This window comes from Anopheles arabiensis, chromosome 3 (genome assembly GCF_016920715.1).
Source record: "Anopheles arabiensis isolate DONGOLA chromosome 3, AaraD3, whole genome shotgun sequence".
Taxonomy (NCBI): Eukaryota; Metazoa; Arthropoda; class Insecta; order Diptera; family Culicidae; genus Anopheles; species Anopheles arabiensis.
Window position 1 is genome coordinate 6,541,925 of NC_053518.1, and position 17,604 is coordinate 6,559,528.

General features: G+C 46.3%; 1 protein-coding gene across 1 annotated transcript; it reads right to left on the bottom strand.

Annotated features, from left to right (window-relative positions):
* Positions 1-999: 999 nt before the first annotated feature.
* LOC120902725 (G1/S-specific cyclin-E) lies at positions 1,000-17,240 on the bottom strand. Its single transcript, XM_040311711.1, has 7 exons — positions 15,322-17,240; positions 12,797-12,902; positions 5,533-6,208; positions 5,042-5,229; positions 4,431-4,975; positions 3,135-3,366; positions 1,000-3,042 (listed from the first exon to the last, which is right to left on the bottom strand). Exons 1-7 carry the CDS (start codon positions 15,339-15,341, stop codon positions 2,800-2,802), a joined length of 2,010 nt encoding a protein of 669 aa, XP_040167645.1. The 5' UTR covers positions 15,342-17,240; the 3' UTR covers positions 1,000-2,799.
* Between the last annotated feature and the right edge of the window lie 364 nt (positions 17,241-17,604).

Genomic DNA, 17,604 nt, shown 5'->3' on the forward strand with positions numbered 1-17,604 from the left:
GTATGTTTGTTTGTTTTCAGTCTTTATACACTCGTTTTTCTCTGTAAAAGTTCTTAAGTCGTTATTTTATTCTAAATTTACAAACTACACAACCTAACAAACCTATCATTTCACAAGGTTCAGATATACACACAGCTTCTTCATCCACAAGGTGTAGAAAAAAAGCTTTTAAGCTTCGGTTAACTTTCTCGCAAGTTGTATTCAATGTTGCCTACAATTGGCGCATTTTTCTTTTCTACTTCCTCTCTTCACCCTTCCCCGTTCGTAGGTAAGGGAAATGCCCTCCGAGGGGTGTCTATGTGTCATGGAATGGAATGGGCAAACGCATGTGGTTCTTTCCTACAACGAACTGATCAACGACAAGAACCACAGTCTTGTCGAAGAACAGCAGCTCTATCAACCATTTGTACATTAATTTCTCCATGGGAGATACTCAATTTGAACGCTTCGACCCCTTTTAAGGTTTTCTCAGTTTTATATTAGACATTTTGTTTATTCATTTACATAACCACACCGTCACTTGTATGAAGGTACACTACTACTGTACAGACAGATATACCAATATTGGCCCTAACACACACCTTAATTAACCATGCTAGAAGGTTAGGATAATGATCGTACTATCGCAAGATAAAACGTAATAAGTAGTAATGAAATCGTTCATTTTGGAGTAATCGATTTTTAAATGCGTATCGGTTATTGCGGTAGCGCAAAAACTGTCACTTAACATACATATACAAGAAATCATTCCAGCCAACTGATACAAAAACTATGGTTAAGCGTATGGTTACTGTCCAAATAGTTTCCACTACTTTCCACTGTGCAGTGCGCGCTTTCCATACTCTTCTGATACATTGATCCTTAACTATAATGATCATTTGGCTGTTAGGGGGGTATTTATTGCGTCGTTTTTCTGGGCATTTTTCTGAGCACATCGTAGCCAAAGTATCACAGTGTGTCCTGGGGTTAAAAGGGAGCATTGCCCTATTGGTGCTATCCATTCGTGAGCCGTTGAATTTCAGTCATTTTGTTTTTATTTTATTCGTTGTGTTGAGGAAAGTGGGTTTCACATCTGCAATTGCATTACTCTGCATTGGCTTCATTCGTTTCATTTCCGTAGCTGAAGTCTCTGATATACGTGATTCAGTACACTTTAGCTACATTATGCGGACACAAATTTGCACTAGAAGCTATAGTAGGTTCACTATACTGATGATATCGATCGTTCTGGACTAATATATGACATAGTGACTTGTCGCGTGCTGTTTAAAAATTTTACTAACTAATGTAAAATAGTAATTATATCTCGTTCTTTATACATATTTCACAGGCTCTCTCTCTCATTGATCGAGAGAATAATCGATAGTTTTGAGATGAAATGTTCATATCTTACTGTAGATCAGAGACAGTTGAAGTGTTCTTTACAACACCTTGAAAGGTTATTCACCTACGTGTTGTTGAGACCTTAACTAAGCTTCATAACTCCAATGCTCCTCTGTAGGGCTGCTTCGTTGGATGAATCAAGACTTATTGGACTGCTTAGCTTGTTTGGCATGACCGAAGTCGGTCTACTAGGCCTGCCGGTACATCACTCTTGGACTTGGCGACTATATATCACTTTCTTGCTGTACCCAACAACAGGATCGTCAGTCCTGCGTACGGGGGGGATTGTGCTAGTTCTATACGGAACCCTTGATACACCGCGGACCTGTCGCGGGTAATTATTGTTTGCTGTTTTTTTTAAATAACACTATTTACACATTCCACTTCTCTTCCTTAACTATAATACACACACCACCGGTTGGGGAGGGGTGCGCGTCCTGCTGCTGTGTTGCGCCGAATTTGTACTGATGTCATATTGTTGATTGATGGTTGAATAAGTTACCAATATATGGAGAGGGTATGTATCACATGTCTGCAGTTTTTTTTTTCTTAAATAAATGTTCTATTTCTTCACGTTATTTTCAAACCAAAAACAAAAAAAGGGCTGACTCCCATTTATCCGAGCACGAATAAAACGAACAACTCTCATTGCCACCATTTTAAAGGCGTGGTGAATGATGAATTCTGATAAAATGGCCTTGGAAACTATCGCGCTGTGATTCCCGTGGAATGAAAGGCGATGCTAAACATTAATAGCCCTAACACGCGAAAGTGTAGAGAAAATGAAAATAAAGAATGAAAATTGTTTTTAAAACGCGCAGGCGAAAGAGCAGAGAGATAGGAGCGTGGGGACATCCTTAGTTTATTAGTAAACAAGCTGCAAAGTGGGTTAGTGAGTGTCAGTGGGACAGCATTTGGACTGCTAGTCGATTAGTTGGAGAAATGATGCATCTCTCAAAGCGGGGAAGGTATCTTGTTAGAAGCAGTTTGTGTTGGTTAAAGTATTAGTGGGATTGGAACGCGAAGCGAATGTGTTAACCTGGGAGCAATACCATCGCTAGGCGATCGACAATTTTCATTCCCTCATCATCTTCCCGAACGAAAAGCATCCTAACAATAATAATAATCGTGCATCGCGTTTCATTCACTTACGGGTGGCTCACACTATGCTTTTTCCCCATTGTTTTACATTTAAAAAAGGGCACGAGAGCGTTATAACGTTTTTTTTTTGTAAGTTCCTGACGCGATCGGTAACTTGCGCGTGAATGGCATGTTGTAGCAGTAAATTAAGAATAATAAAAGTAATAATTTATCATTCACTGTGGTGCTGCATATGCAGACACCAGTTGGTGGCGCAGAGACGGGGGGGGGGATGGAAAATGGTAAGGAATTAGATAAATTACATTTACATTCCTCCTAACTGTGGCTCCAGGTGCCGGAGGACGCGTCGGCAATGATGCTGGCGATCGCCTCCGACGACACCTTCGATACGGCCGTACCACTGACGCCGCCGAGCGTTTCCAGCGATTTGCGATTTGAGGCCGGCGGCGTAAGGATGCCGTCCTCCGACTCGATGATGCCGATCGGGGCCGGCGACGCTTCCAGCTGTCCCATGCGGGTGCACGATTCCATCTGCTCGATCTTGATGCTAACCAAATCCTGCGAGTAGAGGGAGACACATTTACACGGGCAAAGGATTAGATAAAGTGGTACCGGGACGTGTTATAGAGGGAATGGGGTAAGCCACTTACCAACATATCCAGCGAGGTTGTGTGCGTTTGGATGATGTGGGAGCTGTCGGAGACTAGGTTCGGGCAGATGTGCTTCAACCCGTGGCTGTGCTTGATCGGATCGTTCGACTCGAGGAATGTGAGCGGGCAGGACGCATTCTCGTCGCAGATCACCAGGAAGAACGGTTCCATCCATTTGGCGCACGGTGCAATCTCTTCCCACGGCAGTCCCGAGACAAAGGTGGCCGTTTTACTGTTGAAATAATGAAAAAAAGAAAGATTAGCATCATTTCATCCATCTGGTTTCATTTTAATATTAAAGGTTGTAATGGCCAATGCTGCAAAATGTCACTGTCAATGTCAAATACAATCTGACTGAAACCAATCCGCGTCACGTACTCAGTTGAGATAATCAGAGGTGATACTCAAAACGATTGGTGTGACCAATACATGCTTCGTGACATTTTTGCGACCATCGCTTGGTCAGTCACTTTGTCATGACGTTTTTTTCCACTCTGATCACTTCTGCAAAATGTCGCTAACATAGTCATGACAAATTCCGTCTGAAACAAAATAATGTCAGCGTAACTAGCTCTACTGTGATGATCAGAGGTGAGACTCAAGAAATTGTTGCGACCATCACATGCTTGGTGTCATTGTGTGCAACCAACTATTGGTTAGTCACTAGGTCACGACATTTTCTGTCGGTGATCATCATCACGATAGTCATGGTAGTCACATGCGGTGCGTGCGAGTGGTCCTAAGCAACAAAATAAGCATGATTTATCGCTCTATTTGACCCGACTGAGAACTCGAGAGAGTTGGGTGCTAAACAAAATGTCACCAGCCATGTGATGGTAGCACCAACTGTTTGAGAGTCTCACCTCTGATCATCTCAGTTATGGTACACGTGTGCTAATATGAGCTTCGTTTCAGTCATGAGTGTTGATGAATGAAACAGTGGCATTTGGCAGTACTATTCAGAGCCAGAAAAATGCTGATTATCGCATTAAGCTTAGCTTGTCAGTCAGGCATGTCAAGACTCACTTGCATTGAGTATCAGCAATGACCATCAAGCTACTACTAGGACTAGGATATGTTCATTGTTTTCGGTTGTGATTATCACGTGATTCTCATGACATTTTGCAGCACTGCGATTTTGAAATAATCAGGTTTAGACTATAACTTACACTTCAAAAATCCAAAGTTTGTTAGCATAATAGGAAAGAGTAATAAAATTGTTTCGCATTACGATCATTCCGCTTCGAAACGAACCTAACCCTCCCTTAATATACAAACAAGACGAAGGACACTTACCGATCGAACGTATGACTGAGGGCAGCGGCTGCAATCACAGAGTACTTGAAATTGGCAAACCCAACGTCCAGCGAGCAAAGGTCAATCAGCTGAGCCGTGTGGGCAAACTCCATGCCGGAGAATTGGGGATACACGAACGCATCATCAGTCTTGTTAGCCGTGCTAGTACTGCTGCTTGACACTTTCTGCTGCTGCTGCTGCAGGGGCTGCTGCTGCAGTCCAACTGTCACCGCCGCTTGCTGTATGTTATTGACATCAGCATTTTCATCCGTAATTTTGCGCTTTTTGGGCGACGGTGTGCTGGCGGTGTTGTGTGCCGTACTGTTGGACTTTCGCTTCAGGCTTCGCACCGGCACGTCCACATCCCGGCTGGTAACGTTGATCTGCATGTACAGGCCCAACCATCCGATCACCGTCACCGGGTTAATCTTCCAGTCGAGCGCACTCAGTATAAGCAGCTCCTCGCGCAGTATGTCCTCGTCGGTGCACGCCCCGTCCGTTACGTACGCGAATTCGCCTATTTTTGGTGGATAGATTTCTTCCGCCTGATGGGTAAGAGATTGATTAGAATCAATTGCTTGGAACACACTTAGCGATGTGGAAGAGCTTACCTTTGCCGCGATAAACAGTGCCGTGATACCGAGCAGCTGAAGGTGGTTCTTCTTTAGCTCCTTCTTCAGGCTCAGATACCGATCGATGTAGTCCACCGCAAGGAAGTACGTTTCCCGATGCAGCTTATACACCTCGCACACCTCATTCAACCAGTCGATCAGGATCGAACGCATCCGAGGTTGTAGACCTGCGTGCAGAAAGTAAATCCAAAAAAGGTGGTGGTAAATGATTTATGGTTCAATAAGAGCCTCCAAAGGACGTGCGATGAATGATCGCCTCGGTGTCCCAATGCATGCACCTCAACTAAGCAGCAGCTTTGGCAGGTATTTTCCCATGCACTTTGCTTGATTTTTGTGCCGTGTTTTGAGGGTGAATATCGAAAAGATCGCTTTCAAAAACAAGGGGCACAAGGACACAGGTAGCCGCCGCGCGAAGCCCGCAAACACAAAAGGTGATATTTTCCCACACACACACAGAGCCGCCTGCTTACCTGGATGATCGTCGAACATGTTCGGCTCACGGGCTAGCCATGCCAAATCGTCCTTTCGGCACATCAGATCCCACATCTCGTGCGTGTCCGTCCAGGAGAGGCTTGGCAGGGGACACACACGCTGCTTGTGGGAGGGCGTCAGATAGCAGGACGCAGGCACGACACCGAAACCACTGGTTGCCGCCGCCGCCGCCGCTGGTTTCGCTGCCTTGTGAAAGCACACCTCGTACAGATGCTCCGCACCGTCGAGCGGTGTCGTGTCGCCCTTCGCCAACCATTCCGACAGTCCGACCGCTTCCTCGCGCAGCAGATCGCACGGCGGGCTCAGCACGTTCGAGCCAAAGGTGGCCGGGCTGTCGAGCGGGTAGCTTTCGAAATCGCTCGCGATCGGGAACTCGGACGAGCCCTGCGTGTCGGAGGTGTAATCGCTGCTGAAGGCGGTGGTTTTGCTGTTGCTGCCCAGCGAGGACGAACTCGAAATAGACGGCATCGAGAGACCGGGGGCCGCCGTCGCTGATGCTGCGGCCGTGGTAGTAGTGGTTGACGCGTAGCTGTGTGGTAGATTAGTGGTGGCAGCAGTGCTGCTGGACGTTGAAGCGACTGCTTCCGTCGATGTGGATGCCCGCGGACGATCATTTCGACGCACTTTGGAGGATGGCTGCAAATGCTGTGAGTCCTGCCGGATCGAGCAAAAAGCGAAGCGAAATACACATCATTAATAAAAAGGGTGAGAATCATTTAGCGGCTCCATATAACAAGCAGATCAATGGGTCACAATCCTTCTAGGAAGAATTGTATTCCAAAATATAATAAACCAGTCCCGACGAGCAAGAGAAAGTCATAAACAATCAATTGCTTGTTTTGATTCCCATCACGGCAGCAGCAATGGGGGAAAAAGGACCTGGCACGAAAAGAGGCATTTTAATCCTTTGTACATTCTCTCATTGGAAGGCGAGGAGGAACAAACAAGGAAACAAGAAAAGGTAAACGCGTCCGTATCATTACTAACGGCATTTTTTGACCGTTTTTATAATCCTTCTCGCTTTGCACATCGACTTGCATCCTTGAAGGCGCCCCTTTCCTTGCTGTTATCCCTTCTCGAGCTCTTCTCGATCGAGGAGCCTACAGAAAGGACGAACGAAATATGCATCGATATGTGTATAGGCTTCATTTACAATTTAAAAGGATTTTAATAAGCGCGGCAGATGTTGCATGCGAATAAAAGTAAGGAAGCGTAACGTATGTCTCCCTTCTTTTCTTGTTCTTAATTCAGTGGTCATAGGGGGAAAAGATGTGTTCCTCGTCGATCGGCTCGTAGTGCTCGTACCTTTAAATACTGCAGGGAGACAATGCAGCAATGTGTCTCCAATAACTCATGCTCGGTAAGTCATTTCTGGTACAACATTATCCAAGAAAGATCCCTGTTGCGTCGTCCCTAGTTCATTTCATTCCATCGCTTTATTAGCATATGTGACCCTTCCCGCTTGCTGCATCGAACAACCAGTCATCAGCTGGTTGACGACACACGGAACGTTCATTTCCAACCGTACGTGTACAGACACGTATCGCCGTAAGGACCTTAACTAAACTAAGGGGGACCCCATATTCCAATACACATCGCTCCCTTTGCACGGCACATTACAGCAGGAGAAAAAAAGAAGAAATAACGCCTGTGTCCGTTACGCGGTCCGATGCACATTCGCTTGACGCGCGCGCTGCGCTGTGTGTAAGTAATGCTGCATTTCGTTCGGGTTTGTTGGCGCGAACATATGCGCCACACGCCAGCAGAACTATTTTAGGCGGGAAGTAGGATAGCTTCACCACCATCGGCACTCGGCAATTGGTACAGCTAACGCACACATGCACACATACATGGAAACCCGTATCCCTTTTGCCTCTTGTTTCTTGTTTCTGTCCTTTAGCTCTCCCTTTTGGTGGACGACTTTTCTTGCCGTCCCCGTCCACGAAAGGCATGCAGAAGGCTTCGATGTATGTTTGTGAGTGTGTGTGTGTGGGTATGTGTGCTGCTAATGTTTCCGGTGGTGCCGCATATTTCGCTTCGCTGCGCGTTTCATCTTTGTGGGTCGCAGTACACACGCACTATGTGGTCTTCTGCAATCTCTCTATCTATCCCTTCCTTCTCTTGTCCGTTCTTTTTCTCTTCCCCTTAGCCGATGTTGCACTTATTTGTCCTTTTAACAGTGGCCCTGGGGCCCAGTTTGTACTCGCTGTAATGTCGCCGAAGATGGACTGCTGCTGCAAGACGCAGGCAAAGATTATAAAAAATATATATATGGGAGATGAAAGAGGGAAAAAGAGAAATTTGTAAATAGCGTAATCGAGAAATGCATCTTTACGTTGGCGCTTCTTGTTTTCATTCAACTTGACGAAAATGGCCAAGGGATTGTATGCTTTTCTAGAGAAGTTTACAAATTGGTCCTTCGAACCGGATCATGATCGTGAAGATCACCCTGCCAGCTACATATTCATCAGCGCAGATTTCCAAATAGCATTTTGGCGCAAACAGAGCTCCTACTTGGAGAGAAGCCTATTTTGGCGCCCTTGCTTTACACTGTTTTGTTGGTCTTCCAGCGAATCTTCCACCGGGCCCACAAAATGATCCCAATGCAAAGGAAAACCTAACGATCAACCTAACACACACCTGGGAGCAAAGGGCTCCCACAGTGGAAAGGTACGATTAAAGAAGATCGAGAGGAAAGAATGTTACGATCATTATACGCCAAATCACTTCCTCCCAGCGCGAGATCAGCGCGCGCGCGCGCCAAAAGCCCGCGGGAACTCGACTCCCATTCCAAGAGGTTCTATTCCCTCTTTTGCTTATCACGTTTCGTCTATCTTCTTCGGTCTTACATGCCCATTTTTTGTGTATAAAACACCGTACGCAATGGGTTTGAAGCGTCGAACAATCGCGGAAAGATTGCAGAAAGCGCGAAACGGGAAGAATTAAAAGATGAAAACAGTGTTTCTAGTGCGCGAAGTGCGTACTTCTCCGTGTGTCCGTCTTCCTCCTACTGCTGCTCACCTGCTGCCTTATGTGCTTATGCTGAATAAATTCTTTCGCCATTCCTTCTCCCGCAGAGACACACGGAACACACGAAGCCCACAGAGCAGCGACCGGGGCTCTTTAAAAAACAGGATTTTATTCCTTCTGCTTTTCTTCTTGGGGCGGCATTCGATCGAGCGTGAATGTGAATGATCGCGGGCGTGCGCGCGTTCGCGATCGCGCCAACATAACACACACGCGTCATGAATGTCGAAAAAAACGAAAAAAAAAGGAATAACACCGGGTCAAAAGGAGAATTAAAACCCCATTGGGCGTAAAAAAAAACCATGCCCCTCTGTGAAGTAGCAAATGACGACCCCTCTTTTTTACGTAACATTCAAATTCAAGGGGTGAAGTTGACGTTTGAGAAGGTGCATGCGTCATACACCAGGAGTGCAACACATAACCTTCAGACATTGGGACCCATTGCGTGGCACCCATAATATCACGTGGTCTATTATTGCGTCTAGAGATCGATGTAGACGATCTAGAGGGTTCAAATGTAACCTTGTGGTGGACACACACGAAGCGCTGCTGTGTTTGCTAGAACGTAACATTGGGTAGATTTGGCTTGGCGACTCCCCCACAATGTCACAATGTTTACGCCAGCACTCGTGCCATGCGGAAGTAATGGGAGTCGAAAGGCTTGCGCAGGACAGGATCTACGCGCTGCCGACTGGAAAGTATATCATACAAATAATTAACCCCAGAATATGAACAACAAAGAATGCTATCCTGCTGGCAGTGTGGATCCTACTGAGTGGTGTGATCAACAGACCGATACATTAAAAAATGAGGTAAATGAATCTACAATCCAAGAAAAAAATACATCATTTCTATACACATCCGGTTACGACAGGAACTAAGAAATCAAGAATTTGACTGCGTGCCACGAGGCGAAGTTCTTTTGGAAGGGACGGAGAGACAGAGACCGTCAAAGTGTCATTGACACCTAAAACACGATCGTCACCACTACTATCGGATCGAGCTTGTTCTTTTTTTGTACTATTTTCTATTACGGTGGATAGTTAATTTATAATTAGAGGCTTGTTGAGTTGTTGTCCATAAAAATGTAAGCTGATATGGTGTATTATGGTAAAAAATAGGGAATATTCATATATTTTTTAAGATATTTATCACTTAAAAGACTTTCCAAGCTGACCTTTTAGAAGCTGAAAACATTATTATTTTATCATGTTTGTTATCAGCTCTCAGTGTTCGGTGCATTCGGATCGGTTAGTTGGGTGTTACGTGTGAATTTCCATTCTGCCATTTGCTGGGGCGAGGTTTTCAGCATCTGACAATTGCGCTGCGTTTGTATGTGTCTTCGTTGGCGCCAAAACAAATCAGCATTGCGCGCATTTTACCCGCGCGATCAGCTCAAGCCGCAGCAAGCCATTTTCGCCACACGAACAGCGGCGGTGAAGAATAAGCGCAATACAAACAATACAACACACACGTTCGTTCTCACTCGCTTTCTCTCTCGCGCGCGCGCTCGTTCAATCGCTCTCTGCGCTCAGCCGCTCTCAGCCGCCTCCGAGCGCTGACAGCTGATTTTCCCGCGCTATCAAAACATTGACGCACAGACACACACACAGTGCAACAGCCGTAGCCCAGCAAGTCAGCACAAAAACGACCCTCGGATTGTCAGCGCGCGCCGCCGCCGCGTTGCATTCTGGCCGCGCGTTGCTGCTTGTGGCGGCCGGTTCGCGCGTTCTCTTCTTTTACCCACTTTTTCGAACACACAACACAACACGTCACCCATATGCCACCACCAGCACTGTCATTTCTCCTCTCCAGCTCTTTGGGTGAATGGAACGGAACGGGAGAGGAAGAAGGGCGGAAAAGATAGGGAATAAACAAAGCAGGGGGCAGAAGGGAACAGAACAGGGAAAGATGATAATCACAGACCGCTGCCCGGTACTACGGAGATAGAGGTCGGAGTCGGGAGCACACTAAAAAAGGAAAATAAAATACGAGAGCAGCGAAAACGAAGAAGCCATGTACGTTCATGTTGATGGGAATGGCAAACAACAGCGAGCAACCTTAAAAGCGATCAGAGAACTAGACATTCTTAGACGTTCTCTTCTCCATTTGCTGCGAACAGTGCCATCGATGGGCAAACACACATCCACCGGGAGAAGTGTAGAGATACCAACAGGGAAAACTAGTTTGTCGCTCGAAGGCAGACATCACATGGACAACCTGACGCTAAGGCAAGGTCTACAGCATGCCGGAGAACAGAGCGTGCAAACGACTTCTTATGGTTGGTAGAGGTTGAAGGACGTGTGTACAAACACTGCACAGAGGAGACGGAGGATAAGTGGCCAACGGCAGTGTCACAGAATCTTCTACATCGACCTTACATACTTTAAACTGTCACTAGCTAGAGGCTTTTGGGATGGTACGTTTTAATGAATGAATGGGATTTAGGTGCAGAAGAAGCGAAAGTAATGCTGGCGGAAGCTGCGTTACAACGTAAAAACATGCTCCATTTAACCCCTAATACAGTACACACCCAACAGAGAGATGGTTAATTTAGAGTTGGAAAGATCCGTTTCCGAGATTGTTTGTGAGCGATAATTGTTTTAACTTTCTTCACTATCTTTGGAACAAATTAAAGCAATGTACAGAAACCGAGCAGAAAGTGTGCGGGTGTGGCACGCACATAAACATGTGGCGCGTCCATGTGTTCCCCCGTATTTTCGAGTGATCAATCATGCGCAATCGTTCGTAAACTAAAATTGACATCCATTGCAACACTCAATTGGCTTATTGGGCAGGGGAGAGAGGATTACTTTTGAAAATATGCACCTGGAAAGTGCAAATATTATTTTCTGTATTAACCCCTCATACATTTAGAACACTTTAATGCCTTTTGATCCCCCTCATTCAATGCTAAACACTATCACTAATGGCAGGTGTTAAATTCCCCAAGAAATGTGTCTCTATCCGTATCGTAAAAATGGACTTGAAGCAAGCATCGCGCGCGCTTTCGCTGATAACCAATCAATCGAGCAAAAGGGGTGAGACACATTTATCGGCACACGAGTTGCACCAATGGCTCGTTGTGTCGTAACAGTATTGTTGTGCAATAGAGGTCAAATTATTGCCACCAAAAAGAAATCAAAACGCAATGCAAATCGATGACAAATCATTGCGCATTTTGTTACTAAAAAAGGAACGTTGATTGAATGCTGCAGAGAAAAACAAATGCTGTTTTCATATTTCAGTTCCAATTCAATGGAAACGGCACAATCGGTGCTCAAAATTAATGGAGAAAATTACATGGTCCCTTTACCAGATTTGTTTTCTCATACCGCAAGACAATGGAACAATCAACCAATCATCCCTAGTTTCGCTCCCTGTCGATAGGAAGAAATGTTTGAAATGAACGATCCATTTCTTACCTTTTCCCCCTTGATCGATTCTAGGAAAATTTCAGATAAACATCAATCATGAGTTTTCATTCTTGGCTTTGCTCGCGAGAGTACATAAAAACGGCCCTTTCTCTCGAAGGGTATATAGCTTCTTCTGCTTGCCACCATTCCCTACATTTTCTTACTGCATGTGCTTCCTCCCCTTCTGCCCTCTTCCATTAACAGCAAACATTCGCCCATTGCCTGGCAAACAGAGGTTAAGTGCGAAACGGACGCAAACAGCACGCTGCATTGTGCGCTCTTCCCCGAGGGTTCGTGTTCGAAACTTCGACTTGGGACTTTTAAAAACCAATTCACACGATCGTCCTGTGGTGCTGTGGTTCCTAGAGTACGTGTGTGTGTGTTTTTTTCCTTCCTTCTCGAATGCGTCGAGGGGCAATAGCTTTGGGTCAATAATAATCGGGTCGGCAAACGGTTTGCACATGAAGCAGAGGCAAGCAATGGAAGGAAACTGGTATTAAATAACCGACCTTTCCCTGGTTGTTGCATTTTAGAATTGTTTCATTCCCTTCCTTGTTTCTTCTTCTTCTTCTTTACATCTTGCGTTTGCCACAAACGGTTTGCAAGGAATTTCAGGGATGAGGAAGGACGAAGGACGACCGGTATGCGTAACCGAAATTACGAGAGTCCTCGTCCTTTTAAACTTTTTGTCCGTTACAAAATCCGCGCATCGGGCAAGAAGAACAAAAAGCAACAGTCTTCCATCTTCTTCCCAGTAGGATTCAAATTTCTTGCTTGCCGTTTGGGTGTGTATACGTACGCCATGTTTGTCCAATTCCGATGTGTTTTTGCGTTTACGGCTTTTGCGCTGTGGTTCTGTCCTGGTTGCTGCTTCTGTCGTGGGTAGTCTGCATGCGTACATTGATCTAAAATAGAGAGAGAAAAAAGCAGAATCGTTAATATATTGAAGATAGTATTGAAGCATATAAGTACACATTTAATAAAAAAGGGATACTTAAAGTATTTAAAAAAATGAAATTAATTCTAATATGTTTAATGTTATTTTTGAAATATTTGAATAAGCCTTTATACTTTAATTAATTAACATAATTCGAAAATAATGATTTAAATGTAAAACAACACATTTAATTGTCGTTAAAATCTTATCAATTTATTTGATATACTGTTATTGTATTGTATTATATTATTGTTATTATATGCGAAATATTCATACACAATATTATGTTATTATGTACGAAATAATCTTAAAAACTAGCAAAATCAAGAAAAAAAGAAAGAAAATCCCAACCATCATATAACAAGACCACACCCAACATCCTACACAATGAGTCAAGATGCCACAAATGGAAACGTGGTGACATTTTGCGATTGTGGCGCGCACAAAACCACCGTTCCACCATTTTATAGGTCTGAAACGCACCATGCGCCTCCACCGCCATGAGATCAGCGTATAGCGGCGCCCCACCCCCCTTCGCGGCGGTATGGAGTTTCGAACTGGTAAAACTTCACCTACGCTGCGCTGCTTCGTTCATCATACCGGGCGCACCAACTTCCGTGCCGTGATAGCTTCCCCGAACCTGTTTTTTCGTTTCCAGTAGAAAAGCTAATGAAGCACAGGCACAAAAACAACAATTAGTGACAATTAGTCAAAAAATCAACCCAAAACTTATCGAGCGACAGCGGTCCCCGGGGTTTGACACATTCGAAAAATAAAAGGCGCCCCCACGATATTATTTTGACACTAGACGAAACGCGCGCGCTTTGCACCGTATCTGCGCGCCACAATACACACACGCACACACACAGAGCTACTCACGCGCACAATATTCTTCTTCCACGCAGCAGGCAAATCGGAAGTGCCATCAGCACCGGCAGTGTAAGCTCCGGCGCGTTTTGACGCGTGTGTATGGGTGTGCCGGCCCGTGAAATCCGGCGCGAAAAGTTCTTCATGCCCATTTTTCCTCCAAATGCGAGCCGCCACCCGAAGAGTCGGTGCACTGGCGGCTAAAATGATTTAACTGGTATCCCCCCTGTAAAAAAACTGTATTTTTACCCGCCAGAATTTTTGGGCGTTGATCCGCTCTTTCTCTATTGCGAGCGCACGCACGCACACCTTTTAAACGCCCCTTTTAAAAAAGCGCAGCACACGCGCTAAAACGAGAACGTCTAATTCGCCGCGCTCTTTCGCACTCATACACGCAGCGCGGCAGCGCAGACAGCTTTTCGCAAATTTTTTTATTATTACACACAGAAGAAAAAGGCGCAACTCGGCTCTCGCGGTCGGGGAGCAATGACAGGCGGCCGAAGCAATGAACGAGCGAGCGAACGTGCGAGCGAGCGAGAGAGCGCACAGCACGATTTAAATGGACACATACGGGCGAAAATCTTCGATATAAAAAGAGAATCTCCCCTACCGTGAGAGAGAGAGAGAATGATTGTGGAGCGTGAGGGGGGGGGGGCAAACAGCGCGTTGCGCAGAGGTAAGAGGGGTTTAAATGGCCCGCAATGTACATGCCAGGTTGCCGCGGTCCGGTCTTTAAATGGTTCACCGATCGGTCGTAGGAGCGAGAGCGCTTAGCAGGCAAGCGACAGAGGAGAACACGCTCAGCGCGAGAGCAGCATTTTTAAAAACCCCCAAAAGAGCACGTGAGTTAGAAGAAGTGTGTGACATGTTCGTCGTCCCACATACCAATAGACACCAATACACACAGGTGCGCGCGCGGCAGAACATGAGCCCCGCAAACAGCACAAAAGAAAAAAGAGAAAGAAAAAGCTTCGGAAAATTTTTTCACCCTTCGAATAGCAGGAATATTCTATTTTTCTTCGGTACTCCGCGTGCTTGCGCCGGTAATAAGAGACACACATACACACACAGAGACACGCGCGATAGATAGTCTTACTATCACTGAATGTAATGTAATGGACAGATCGTGCACGAGGTGTGTGTCAGCCTCCTCGCCCCTTTAAATGATACGTCAAAAAGCTAGAAGCAAAAGAGATGCGAAAGGAAGAAGCCACAGACACAGAAGACGTGGGAGGCAAAAGAATAATATGAAACACAGCAAGAGGGTACATTGTATTGAAGTAGCAATTCGCTTCAAGTGGCCCCCCATCGCATCCATTTCATGGGCTGTGTAAAGCCGCAAAGAAGAAGCAGGCTGTGATATTGCATATGAAGAGGCAAGTGGGGGAAAGGGGAGGATGGAGGTTGGAGTGCAAAAAAGGTGCTGACTGTACGGCAAGATTGCGAAAAATGGGGAAATTCATATATTAAAAAAAATTATAAGATTTTTTACAAAAAAAAGGTCAATTTGTAGAACCTACCCATTACTGGTATAATCCATCCTAAGCTGAACACAGCAACACTCCTTCTTTTAGCTCCTATGGCGAGTGCTGGCGCTCCGTTGCTGCTGAACTGGAGACGGTCCGCGATGAGAAGTGACGAACGACGATGGTGGTATTCTGCCTTCCAATAAGCTCGTGACAGGAAAATTCCACCACACGCACGCTTACACATACATAGGCCACACACACATATATATACACACTGGTGTTGCATCAAAGGATTCCCATACTAGAACCACTTGGAAATTGGCTACTGCGCCACTGTAACACTTTTTAGCTTGAACGACATTCGGCGGAACTTTGCCCTTATCTCTGTGAATCTTGCCCACACACACACACACACATACGCACACGATGGCCACGTTGCACACGTTGCGGGAGAGGCGGGTGATGAGGGGAGGCGCGCGGATTGCCGTTTAAAGGTCCGCAATCGCACACCGCTCTCCTTGGGGGCCACACACCACCGGAAACGTTCTACTCTCGGGGCCGCCGCCTCCTTCGATGTTGCGCGCTGCTATCGCTACCGCCTGCCTGCTGCTGATGTGGTAACTCCGCTCCAAAACCGACCAAACGAGAGATCAAACGAAAAGTGCAGTGCACAAGGGAAGATGAAGATGTCCCTCCCTGCTGCTGACTGCTGAACAACACACCCACGGTGGTAGTATATATTGGCAGAATAGAGGTGCTTTTTCCCCCGCGCGAGTGTGTGCTGCTACTCTTCGGACGGTGCGGTTAATAATAAGCGGGAGTGTGTCTTCGAGCCGGCACAAAAGACCGCAAGTCTTCAGGACTTACTTTTGCGTGTTCCTCTTCTTCCGCCTTATTGCACACACTATCGAACTGCTGGTTCGGTTGCTTGTCGCTGTGCGCTTGTGCTGCTTACCCCGCTTAGCTCTCTAGGCCGTGTGTGTTTGTCTGTTGTGCGCGCTCTCTCTCGCCGTCTCGCTTTTGTGCGCGTTCTTCGTGTTCGTGTTCGTGTTCGGTACGTCAGCAAATGCTGGTGGCAGGTCCGTTTTCGCGCACTTTTCAACTTCAATGTCGGCTTTGCATCTTCCGAAAACCCCTTGGCACCTCTGAGCGAGCTGCTGCTGCTGCTGTCACAGTGACACAATATAGCTTGTTAAGGCGAAACAACGGGCACGAAAGGGAAAGAAGTGCGGTGTAACACTTTGCGGGGAGGAAATAAAACGAGCGCCAAAAGGCGCCACCAACCCGGTTGGGACACCACCACCGGGAAATCGTTGGACCGCTAGAACACACCGGTCAGTGGCAAATGCCCCTAGCGGCACTTGCTAAATTACGAGAAAAAACTCAATCGCTTTTCATCAAGTTCAATTTGACCACACTATTCGCACTGTGTGTGTTTGTAACGGTTCACTTTTGAGTGTGAACAAATTCCGCCTACTTTTCTTTTGTTTGGCACTGACCTATTGTCCCCCCTCAAGAAAAAAAAAACAATGCACACGGAGCAACGGCACTGACTCGAGCCACTTCCGACACCAGTTCCACGTATTTCACCGCTTTGCCACTTGTGACGGTGGTGATCGAGGCGCCTTTCCTAATGCAGCGGCCTAATGAGCTCAAACCACGGTACGGGAATGTTTACCGCATTCAGCGCGCATATCCTTTTGTTTTCGGGGGCCAATTGCAAAGAGCACTGTTTGGGGCGCAGCTTTTAATGTGTTGGCGCAGAGCAACTTCCACCACTTCCACACAATTGCGGGAATCCGTTCCGTTGTGTTCGCCGAATTCCGACAGCGATGGTCCGTTTGCCGACAGGATTCAGGATGAAAAGGAAGGAGACGTTTCTGGCGCGAAGGTAGCGAGTGAAATGAGCGCACAAACTGCGGCGTTGGGCGCCATGACCGATCAGCAGCTTGGTGGTCTGCGGCCCGATGCTGCCGACGGCCGGCCCGTTTGCGGCAGTCCAAGTGAGAGGGAGTGACTGGTATGGGGGCAGAGAGCGCGCGAGAGAGAGAGAGAAGGATCAAAACAACAACACAAGCCAGCTGTCATCGGTGGCTCCGTTTCGGCGGGTGCTTCGTTGACGTACACGCATGCGCACGTTCAGGGTGCGGTTGAACCGCTGCTCGTGAAACGTTACTGAAGGGAGACATGATCGGTGAGGAGAAGTTTGCGTTTTCGAAAAATGCAACATCGTGAGAAACGGTGAGTTTCATTGCCAAGTGAGTTTGGGTTTTAGAAGGAAAAAATAATTTTAAATGAAATGGACACGTTTTTTCATGCAATAAATTTAGTCAC

What these genes read in the sequence shown, in the direction of transcription:
- LOC120902725 (XM_040311711.1), bottom strand. Translation starts at nt 15,341, where the DNA reads ATGGATTATACCAGTAATGG. An exon ending in CGGAATTGGACAAACATGGC is followed by an intron (nt 6,209 to 12,796) that starts GTACGTATACAC and finishes TCGATCCGGCAG; the next exon opens with GACTCACAGCATTTGCAGCC. An exon ending in CTCAGTCATACGTTCGATCG is followed by an intron (nt 3,367 to 4,430) that starts GTAAGTGTCCTT and finishes TTATTTCAACAG; the next exon opens with TAAAACGGCCACCTTTGTCT.